Source organism: Simochromis diagramma, unplaced genomic scaffold, assembly GCF_900408965.1.
Source record: "Simochromis diagramma unplaced genomic scaffold, fSimDia1.1 OVJJ01000603.1, whole genome shotgun sequence".
Taxonomy (NCBI): Eukaryota; Metazoa; Chordata; class Actinopteri; order Cichliformes; family Cichlidae; genus Simochromis; species Simochromis diagramma.
In genome coordinates, this window is record NW_024387414.1 from 13,615,937 (window position 1) to 13,626,987 (window position 11,051).

The window sequence follows — 11,051 nt, forward strand, 5'->3', positions numbered from 1 at the left end:
GTAACGATGTCTTATACATGCAGTCTAATAAACTTTTTTTTTTTAAACAGACTTCACTTGTAGTTACTCTTAATAGTAGACTTGCATATACATTGTTGTTAACCAAGCGTACTAAAAGAATAATCCACCGGAATAAACCTCATTTTACAGACAAAAAGTAAGAAAGTATTACAGAAAATATGGTGAATACTTTTATGTATAAACTGTGTTGAACATGGTCCACTGTCCATGTAGTGTTCATTAATGGGAACTAATTCTAATCTGTTAGGCCTCATTTCTAACCCCATGCTCTTATTCTTAAACTCCATTAGCTTTGCATGATTTATATTTCAAAACAGCCCCTTTTGATTTCACTGAGCGTTTGCAGCCCCTCAGTTTATTTGACTGTTAAAACAAGTGAGTGGAGCTGCTGTGCCTCAGATATTAGATATTAGATATTAGGGATATCTGCTCTCGGTGACATCCTTCAGAGCTAAGAGTAGAAAGGTTTTTGGCTCTCAGGTACCTCATTATCTCAATGGCTTTTCCAGCTTTAACACAAGCATGAGGAACATCATAACAGATCCCCGTCATGTTTATTTACCCAAACAAAGAATTTAGTTTGTAAGAATCTGGTTCTGCTCATTTCATACCCTCAACCGGAATATCTGCAGAGTTGCGAAATTAAAGTGTCAACATAAATGTATACTTTCCTAAAAAATAAAAACCCTGGTCAAGACCAGATTCCTGATCGTTCTCGTTTCCGGCGGACGATGGCGGCCACATCTTGTTTGAGCGTAGAGACGCTCTGTTCCAGCTGCTCCGAGAAGTCTCTCAGCAAATGACTCTGCTCATCCACAAACAGTCTGAGCCCCAGCAGGTCTGACTCCTCCTGGAAAGCACGCACATTAACATCCTGCATGATGTGCAAACAGGAGTGTTATAACCATGGGCAGGATTCAATCTGTTCAAGTGCAATTTATCAGACGTTTTGGTAAATTGCTATAACATCAGCTCCCGTTCTCAGAACCATATTCCTAATGTTTAAAGTCAATAATTCTTTTGGCCAGACCTTAAACAGTTTTCACAACAATAACACTTGCAGATCCTTCACAGTGCTTCAGTTATCATGCATCTATTGGAGGCATAAGCTAAATAACTACAGCACAGATGTAATTTTCTAAACGCAGCAGCTCAAAAGTGTTCACTCTTGGAGCTAATAATGTGATAAAACAGCATCATGGAAACAGGTCAATATTTCATTCTGTGCTGATTCACTATTTTAAGGATTTTAAGCATGTCCACATTGTAGTAACACTAACTCATGCTAAGACAGAAGATAACACGTGAATACATACGCTGGGCCTGTGTCTGCGCAGGCGCTGCAGCTGACCTCTTACTGAAGTCATGCTGTGATAGAAAACCTTCAGAGCGCGGGCAAACTCTGCATCACAGCTGGGACGCACCGAGCGACTACGCGCACCCTCGCCACCTAAAACCAGAAGAGAGAAATGTGTGTGTGTGTGTTTCTGAAAGAGCAAGTCAAAAGCTTCCAAAGTCATATGTGTGGTAGTTTTTTCAGTTCTTTGGAATAGAAACCACAAACTCGTGTATGTTTTAGTTACCATTCCTGGCTGTGTTGAGTTGTTCCCTCAGACTGTGATTCTCTTTCCTCAGTGATTCATTAACACTCTTTAGTTCATCTAAGTCCTGCTGAAGAGCTCTTACTGAACAACTGAGGTCTGAGGGGTCTACAGGCTGTGATAAAACACACACACACTGAATAAATAAGACAATAAATAACTCATGTCAACGTAAACAATTACTCCTAAACGTCTAACTCACTGTGTTTTCTGTTGAACTCGACTCATCAATGATGAAGATGCCATCTGCAGTCATCCGCACACCTTCCAGTGAAGACTTCAACTGAGTGCAGCCCTCTGGGATAGAAAACAAGCACTGAGCAGCAATCTTTAAAGAAACTTTCTATTTCAGCTGTGGCTTTTCTTAAACCTGCATGAGAAATTTAATAATGTGATGTATAATGTACACACGATGAAATTAAAATCCAGTTTAAATGTTTAAATCCCACACGGTTCATTAAAAAAAATTGAGCATGTCTTGTTGTTATAATAGCTATCACCGAGTTCACTTACTTCAGGCATAAATAAAAAAAAATGTCCATCCTCACCTTGAAGGCCCCAGAGCTCCAGCACCACAGCGCTGCTCTGCAGGAAGTCTAGCAGACGCTGGGAGGTGTGGAGGGAGGCAAAGTGGACTCTGTGATCCAGCAGAGGATTCACGTTGTGCCAAACAGCTGGAGTGTACAGAGGCTGGCTGCAGTCAAATAACCTGAAACTAACAGAGTAAGGAGATTAAGTAATGTCGGAGAGAAGAAAGCATTTCACAACTCTCTTCTTTTAGAAGACGACATGACTGGAGACTTCACGCTTGAGTCCACGGTACCTTTTCAAAAGCTAAAATTATTAACAGCTTCCTCTATGTGCCAATAAATATATACCAGGTTTCCATCTCCAAGTTCAATAGGATTTAATGCAGTGTACTCTACACCGAGCCACATGTGCCTTACCCAATTTGAACACCTCGATTGCGGGCCTCTCTGATCCAACGTAAGCCACAACACTGATCCAGGACCAGCTGGAAGTCTAGTCGTCTACCCAGTATCTCTGATGGGTCAATCAGGATGTCATCCTCACCCAGAGGGCTGGGAAGTGCGAACGTCTAGTTACTGATATACCTGTGCACTGAAGGTTTGTGTGTCTGTGCATGTGTGACATACAGTCCAGTTGAAGAGCAGGGGACCAGCTGTGTTTGTAGAATGCCTTCCTCTGTGCCCTCTGACCCCAACACCTGCAGACCGGGATCATCACCCACTGACTTTATTTAACTGTCATCTGAAAATACTTTTAGATGAAGATGCCAGTGTGTATGGAGTATATCAGTTTGTACCTCTAGCTGCTCTTCCAGGGGGATGCGGAAGGCCAACGATTGGAGCCAAAGGTGGGCAGTGCCCAGGAGAAGAGGCTCAATTGGATCCCAGAATGGGTCTTTATCTCTGGGTAATGTTACTGTTGACAGCCCGGCTACTTCCTAAAAAAATAAAAGTCTTAATAATAGAGTTACTGGTCTGGAAAGGTTTATGCTTTAGGAAGTGCTGACCATCCTAACAATATGTGATGTCAATATAGCGAATATGCACATGTTTTATTTAGCTTAAACATCTGCAGAGATGTAAAGGCAAATACAAGCCAACAAACATCAACATTGTTCTTTCAGCTAACATACATTGTCTCCGCTCTGCTCTGCCAAATGCTGCTGGTAAACCTCTTCCATCAGAAACTTGCGGTTAATAAACTTGGCTTTGGACCACATCCAGACCTGCAGAGTGCATGCAAAGATTGTAATCTTTCAAAGTGACGCTCCAGTTTACACAAGTGACAAAACACCCCATACAGGGACAGACCAACCTGCTTGGTTCCCTTGGAGGTGACTCTGACAACGATGTCTTTCTCTAGATCGTGGCCTTTTGAATCTGACAGTGCCAGATTTTTAATCTCCAGCTTGAACTCCACACCCTGCAAACACAATGCAACACATGGCCAGAATCTGATGACGCACAGGAAACCAAAGATATTTACTTTCTAGGAACACGTTAAATACAGAATTTTTCACCCTGAGGCCGTGCGTTACCTTGCTCAATTCCTGGCTCATCTGGTTGGCCTCAGCCACCATGGGCATCAATTTGATGTAATCAAAGAAGACAGCTAGCAGACTGGGGTCTGTCTGACTCGATCCAGCACTGGACTCACCTAAACACATGCAGATGAATAATATAATGAGTTCAGTGAGTTTCCTTCAAAAAATAAGAGCCCTTCATGTGGAGTTATTCACGCTCCCGCTCACCCAGGTGGATGCCCTCAGCTGCAGCCAGTTCAGACTGGAAGTAATCGTAATCATAGCGACTCCAGTCATCCCCGCATCTCTCTGATGGATAACCAATGAACAGGTAGGTGCAGTTGGAACCCAGAATGAGGCGATCCTGATAAAAAAATAATATACATACATACATATATATATATATATATATACATATATACATATATATATATATATATATATACATATATACATATATATATATACATATATACATATATATATATACATATATATATATACATATATATATATATATATATATATATATATATATATATATATATATTATATATTAGGGGTGCAACGACACAAAATTCACGGTTCGGTTCGATACTTTGGTGTCCGGTTCGCGGGTTCGATATTTTTTTCGATACAAAAAAAATGTTCATGCCTTTTAATTTGTCATTTATTAAAATTATAAATATCTATTTTAACTCAAAAGTACAGTTTTTAAATTTAATGTTGCTGAAACAAAAGTAATTAAAAAAATAAATATCTCTCAGGGCTCTCAAAATTTCCAAATCCCTGGTAGCCCTTCAGGCAGGGACTCTTCAGTTTTTGGTAGCCCAAATAAATGTAAGTAGCCCAAATAAAAAAGAGAGCAATTTTTTGATTGACGTTTTGTTTCCTGTTTTGTTTCCTTTACAATATTATACATTAAAGTATAATATGTAAAGGAAACAAAACATTAATCAAAAAATTGTTTGAAAAACAAATTACAACATTGATAAAAATTACAATCATTAACTCAAATACTTGGTTCTAATTGAACAGAAATTTCTATGAACTTGTAAGAACTGTGTAGGACATGAATCAGTCTGTGTCAGATCCTGAATTTGAAATTTCCACTGAAGTCACGGGTAAGAGGCAAGTGGAACCAAGATCTAGGCCATTTGCTTTTTGAAGTTTGCAAAGACTGCTAAATTTTGCCAGTGGTAGTTCACTCTTTGCAACATAGTACGCTGTTCTAAACAGATTTTTCAGGTTTATTTTTAGTATGTTATTTGCAATTGGTGTTTGTACTGGGAAAGATATTGCAGACTGAGCAATAATGCATTTCTTGCATTTCTCATGGGTTCTAATGGGGGCCTTTCTTAAAATGACTGGTCCCAGTAACAAAGGCGCTTGTCGACTCAGAAATCGAGAGAAAACCAACAACACACCCGGCAGAACATTATGTTATTTACACGGGTGCACATAAGTGGTCTGCATGTGCGCATTCGCTGTCAAAATAAAAGACGCGCACCAGATAAGAAGTTGCAACGCACGTTTGCGTCCATATAAAATGCACTGTTTTTGTCCGCTAGAGTGGGATTTTCACGGCACATTCCGCACCACATCTCTGTGCGTTCATCATTTGTTTGAAGCCAGCTCACCTCCTGCAACTACTTTTCCGAGAATACGTGCTTCTTTTGTGGTTCGGACTCCTTCTGACATTTCTTTGGAGGTGGAGGAACACCAAAGTAATTGCTTAAAGGAGCTTGCTTCTTCGACATCTTTAAGAGTTTTAAACAAATGTCTGTCCTCCTCCAGAAAATCTTATGTATGCAAACAGGCGTTGCAACTTCATATCTTGTGCGCGTTTTTTGTTTTTTTGTTTTTTTGACTGCGAATGCGCACCTGCGGACCACTTATGTGCAGCCCCGGTTATATAGCTCGTCATATTGCAGCCACAGAAATTCTTTTGTCCATGAAACCATAAAGCTGCACTTTCTTTTTGCCTTATAGTCTGATTTGTCATAACTTTTCCGTTTTGTGGTAAGCTTTTCTTTGGCTGTCACTTCTTCACCCTGACCTGTCTTATTTTGCTCAGCAGAACTAAAATATATATCCTGCTGCTTTTACACACACTCACATAACGGTCAGCGATTCTCTGCGCGATCAACCTCTCATATGTTTAAGCTTGCTGCGGGAGATTTCACTTGTCATGTTTGCATAGTAAGCTAACGATTGATAAGACGATGTCAGAGGAATTGGTGCGCAAATTATCATCACTCACCAATCAGTGCTGTCGCTCTCTATACACAGTTCCAGCGATTGCAAAGTGAAAGCAAAACACAAGCGCAAATTCAAACGCGATTTCAATATGTCACATATTGACAGTGGCTCACCGATGCCAATGACATAATTACCCAGCTACATTTCCGAAAGAATGCAAAAGCATTGACATATATTTTTCCTTCCTACAATAGCCCGAAGGCAGGGCAGAGATAGATTTTGGTAGCCCAACTGGAAAAATCGCTAGCCCTGGGCGTCGGGCTAGCGATTTTGCGAGCCCTGTATCTGATTGAGGAATCACTCATCTTTGGAAAAGAGAGTTTATTACAGAGAAATGGCTCTTTCCAAAATAAAAGCAATACTATACGCTTCTTCTGGGCTATATTCTCAGCAGCATATTGTAGCGGGTCAGGGCTGTTCGGGGTTCTGTTTGTACAGTTACGTTTTGTTTATGTTGCCATAGTGACGGGTGACGCCCTCTCGCTGCGACGGTGTGTCCTTCCGGGGTCAGAGGGCGCCCTGTGTGTTGTTGTTGTTGCTATGCGGTTGCCGCGCTGAGCAGTTAGCTAGCGGCAGTGTTCTTCTGCAGATGTCAATAAACGGCTGTGCTCCCTGGCTAGCTCACGGGAAGCAAGACCAAACGACACCTCCGTCTCCTCCTTGTCTGAGCTCGCCACATTGGTGTCAGAAGTGGGATGATGGTGGCACCCCATGTTCTGACCCGAGTGACTTTTCCCCCGCCGGTCGTGACCGGCCGGTGTGCCAAAAGAAGGCACCTGGACATTTGCAGGACTTTGTGTGGGGTAATGGGGTCGTCGGGGACGACTGACCCCTTAGGTGGGGGCTATGTAGCGGGTCAGGGCTGTTCAGGGTTCTGTTTGTACAGTTACGTTTTGTTTATGTTGCCATAGTGACGGGTGACGCCCTCTCGCTGCGACGGTGTGTCCTTCCGGGGTCAGAGGGCGCCCTGTGTGTTGTCGTTGTTGCTATGCGGTTGCCGCGCTGAGCAGTTAGCTAGTGGCAGTGTTCTTCTGCAGATGTCAATAAACGGCTGTGCTCCCTGGCTAGCTCACGGGAAGCAAGACCAAACGACACCTCCGTCTCCTCCTTGTCTGAGCTCGCCACAATATTAAACATGCCAGGTCCCCATAAGGAGAATCATGTGCTAACGGCTGTCTAAATGACTCGGGTAAAGTTTGTAGCATGCATGCTTTTTGTTTTTGTCTGCTTCCACTTGTCTTTGCACTAGGATGATGTCGGCGTAAATGTGCTGTCATATTCATTGTGTTCCCACTAGTGCTGTCAGCGTTAATCTCGTTGAAATGACGTTACCGCCACAACACGGCAAATCTCCGTTAACGAGCTACCCCTGATCACCCCATGCGTGGGGCTAGACGGCTAACACGTTAATGAGCTAACTGCACTAACACACTAGTTCCCACCCATGTAATTGAGCATTGTGTGGCACATCCAACATACTGTTTTACTTTAGTCCATGATGCGCTTACCTTCAGGGTCATACATCACATGAAAACCAAAATAATTCCAAACGCCAGATCTGAATGAGGGTGGGGGAGCTTAACTTCTGTCTGCTAGCTTGCCCTGCGCTCTTCCTTCTGACAATGCTGTCTATGTTGAACGCTCAGTGGATCTGCGCTCGACAGTGCAGCCTAGGCGGAGTAGTCGAACGCTGATTCACTGAGCACTCAACACAGACAGCATCGTCAGAAGGAAAGTTGATAAAATAAATTACAAATTTTGTATTGTTCGATACATATGCATACCGAACCGAAAGCACTGTATCGAACGGTTCAATATCAATACGAGTATCGTTGCACCCCTAATATATATATATATAGTGTATACTTTAACAGCATGTCACACAACCACATCATATAATTGAGGTTTGAGTCAAGACCCACCAGGTGCTGCAGCTCTGTTGCCTGGGAAACAGGATTGCCATTTACAATAACCTTTGTTCCTGTCATCGGGGTCAGCGTTACCCTGCGCTGTTCATTCCTGAACACAGCATGACGTTCCTGGATCCTAACGCACATAAAAACAAAAAAGGGGACTGATCCGACTTCTTCCCAGCTCCGTATATTTTTAGTATTGGACTCTGCTGCAGTCGGTTTGCATTATTCACACATCAAGATAATCCTTACTTATGTTATTAATGGATCTCCTCTCATTTTATGGATACCCAGCCTTTAACAGCTTTTGATTGGCTGCCCCTCACAAACAATTTTATGTAAGACAGAAAACTGATGTAAAGAATATTTAGACCCCATCAGTGTATATGCATACAGATGAAAAGACAATTTTCTTATTCTTTGCAATGATGGCAAACTCACCCTAGACCCTTGATACAAATGGACCGTGGGGAGGAGTCACACAGTCCGATGTCCCATTCCCCTAAAGATAAAAAGATTAACATTTCACCAAACATGTTAAAATCTGCAGGACATGTTTGTTACATTAAGCTGTTTAAGCTATTTAACTATCTGGTATTGTCCACCTTTAGTAGCTTCTTCTATCAGGGAGAGAACCATACATCTCGTGGCACAGAGACAGAGAGATTCAGATGGACTAACCCTCCTGGATGAAAAGCTTCACCACCCCTGACAGCTGAGCATCCTCGTTGATGTTCAGGATGTAGGGATGCATCTGCATCATCCTCCTCTCCTGCCAGTGAGGACGAGGGAAACAAGAAACATCCATTTAAAGACACTACATACAAAACCTCCATCAAATGCATGTGCAGCCTTTGCTTGTGTGTTTTGCATGTCTGCATCTACGTATGTATCTATGCATGCACCTGTGTGATGTTAGCATACTGTTGCTCCCAGTCTTTCAGGGCCTCCTGCACATGCTGCTCCCATAGAGTCTGAATGGCTCTGATCTGAAGCTCATTGTGGGTCAGCAGCTGACGGAGCTCCTCTGAACACACAAAGATACGAGACGACCTGTCAACAGCTCTGAATCCCATTCTGCTGCATTCAAACGCTGATTCTTACTGGTCTCGTCATTCGCCCTGCGTCCCTCCTGGCCCAGACGGCTCAGACGCTGCAACAGTCTGGCGTTCTCTGCCTTTAGTTCTTTAACGAGACGCTCGGTGGGGCTCTCGTTCACCACTGCACGGTTCTGGATACGCTTTGCCCTGAAGAAGTGGAAAAGGTGGTGGGACAAGAAGTTAGGTGTAGAACGACATAAAGGAGAGGCCAAAAAGAACTAAAGTATAAAACGTATATTAAATATGTTACTTATAGAGCAGAAGGGAAATATCCAGAAGACTTTACAGTGCTTATTGTACCTCTCAGCGTAGCGCAGAGTGGAGAGAGACTCCTCATAGCAGATATCAGCAGGGCTCAATGTGGCAATCTCAAAAACAAATATATTCAATTTACTTTAAAAGCATCTTCCAATGACTCAACCTCGTATCAAATGAGTGTCCGATACCATAACAGTGCGACTGTTGCCTCCCAGTGCAGACTGCAGCAACTTTGTGAGGGCCGAGTCTCTGTAAGGAATATGCACGACCTTCTTCCCCACCGCAACATCAGCCAGGGAGCTGGAGGAGAGATGAGGGAAGAGTGTCAAAAATACTAAAGTAAATGCAAAGTAAATCAAGTCAAACAGCAGGTCACCTGATGACATTGCCCAGGGTGGTGAGGCTCAGGTTGATGGCCGTGCCCTCTTTGAGCCTATCAGCTTCTGACCCCGATGAACGCTGACGCTCACTGCCAGCCAGGTCCACCAGGTTTATGTTGGACTGCTTCGTGATGCTCTCTTTAGAGAAGATCTGACAGGAAGTTACAGCCACTTACATAAATGTAGATTTATACAACATATGTTTGTTCTTGTATTAATTATGTTAAGAAATTGGAAAAGTGTGCACAGAACCTCTTTACCTGTTTGAGCTGGAGGATAATGAGCATGTGCGATCGACTGCTGTTGGCGTTCATGTGGGTGGCGGCAGTGGTTCGAGTCCTCGTCCCCTGCTCCATCAACTGCTCCACCTGCAAACACATTTTTCTGAACAAAAATATATTTTTTGGTTTTTAGATTAAATACCAGCATGTCCCTTTGTATGCTTCGACATCGCCCAGTGTGGTGGGGCTCAGACTGATGGCCGTATCGTCTTTAACTCTGTTAGTTTCTGACTCTGATGAATGCTGATGCTCACTGCCAGACGAGTCCAACAGATTCATGCTGGACTGCTTCGTGAGGCTCTCTTTGAAGAAGATCACAAAGCATTTAATTCCCTAAAGATTCTAATATTAACTGCACATGACTGCAACCTTAGCCTTTGGCTAGTGCAGTTGTTTGGTTTGGTTTGTATCCTTTTTCCATTCATCTCTCTACCTGAGCTGCAGTCTCGCAGGGGACTGTGCGGAGACCCTCCACATAGAAACCTCGTTGCTGCTCCTCTCTGACTCTGAGCCCGCCCGGAGTCCGAGACGCCCGAGACAGCAAGTCAACCACCTGGACAGAGAGGGGAGGAAAAGGAAGAGTCAGGAAACATAATAGCATCGTAGCATGTATCATATCCAGAGAAACGAATTTGCTCCAAACACCACCTGCTCATTATAGATTTCCAACATACTGAAAAAGACCTGCAGGGACATGAAGAAAAAACACATTTTAGATCATTTACACACTGAATCATTCACAGCATTCTGCATCGTGTTTTTGCTTCACCTGACATTGTCTGTTCTCCTGGTTTTCTTTGATGGCTTGAAACAACCGGTCGCAGAGTTTAGGAATCAGGCCTTTGTTAGGCCCATAACCCATCATTGAGTAACTCTTCCCTGAGCCGGTCTGACCGTAGGCTAACAATGTGGCATTATAACCCTGCGCATGTAATTTTAGAATATTTGTTATTAAGAGTTGAGACGTGAGATAGAGAGTATAAGATAAAGACTGAGTGCTACCTGCAGCGCATTTTCCAATATTCCTTCTCCCAAATCTTGGAACACGCTGTCCTGGGAATGGATGATATCTCATGAGATGTAAATTAATTCTTATTAATCTTATAACTCACTTCATATCCATTCAGGTTTATTCTGCCCAAACCATCTAGATTTTATCTTGCACAACACACTCCCAGCTCA

At 42.9% G+C, this 11,051-nt stretch overlaps 1 protein-coding gene across 1 annotated transcript; it reads right to left on the reverse strand.

Moving 5' to 3' along the window:
- Positions 1-538: 538 nt before the first annotated feature.
- On the reverse strand, positions 539-9,944 carry kif28 (kinesin family member 28). Its single transcript, XM_040011503.1, has 21 exons — positions 9,849-9,944; positions 9,585-9,739; positions 9,397-9,508; positions 9,251-9,318; positions 8,955-9,097; positions 8,756-8,877; positions 8,532-8,622; positions 8,292-8,352; positions 7,860-7,983; positions 3,904-4,039; positions 3,691-3,809; positions 3,468-3,575; positions 3,286-3,378; positions 2,950-3,090; positions 2,780-2,850; positions 2,570-2,704; positions 2,171-2,337; positions 1,825-1,919; positions 1,605-1,737; positions 1,338-1,471; positions 539-871 (listed from the first exon to the last, which is right to left on the reverse strand). Exons 1-21 carry the CDS (start codon positions 9,942-9,944, stop codon positions 713-715), a joined length of 2,463 nt encoding a protein of 820 aa, XP_039867437.1. The 3' UTR covers positions 539-712.
- Positions 9,945-11,051: the final 1,107 nt, after the last annotated feature.

Bases quoted from the DNA above. Each gene is read 5' to 3' on its own strand.
- kif28 (XM_040011503.1), bottom strand. From the start codon at position 9,944: ATGGAGCAGGGGACGAGGACTCGAACCACTGCCGCCACCCACATGAAC. The intron at 1,920-2,170 runs GTGAGGATGGAC...TTTCTATCCCAG, and splicing joins GGAGCTCTGGGGCCTTCAAG to AGGGCTGCACTCAGTTGAAG. The intron at 1,738-1,824 runs GTGAGTTAGACG...GTTTTATCACAG, and splicing joins CGAGTTCAACAGAAAACACA to CCTGTAGACCCCTCAGACCT.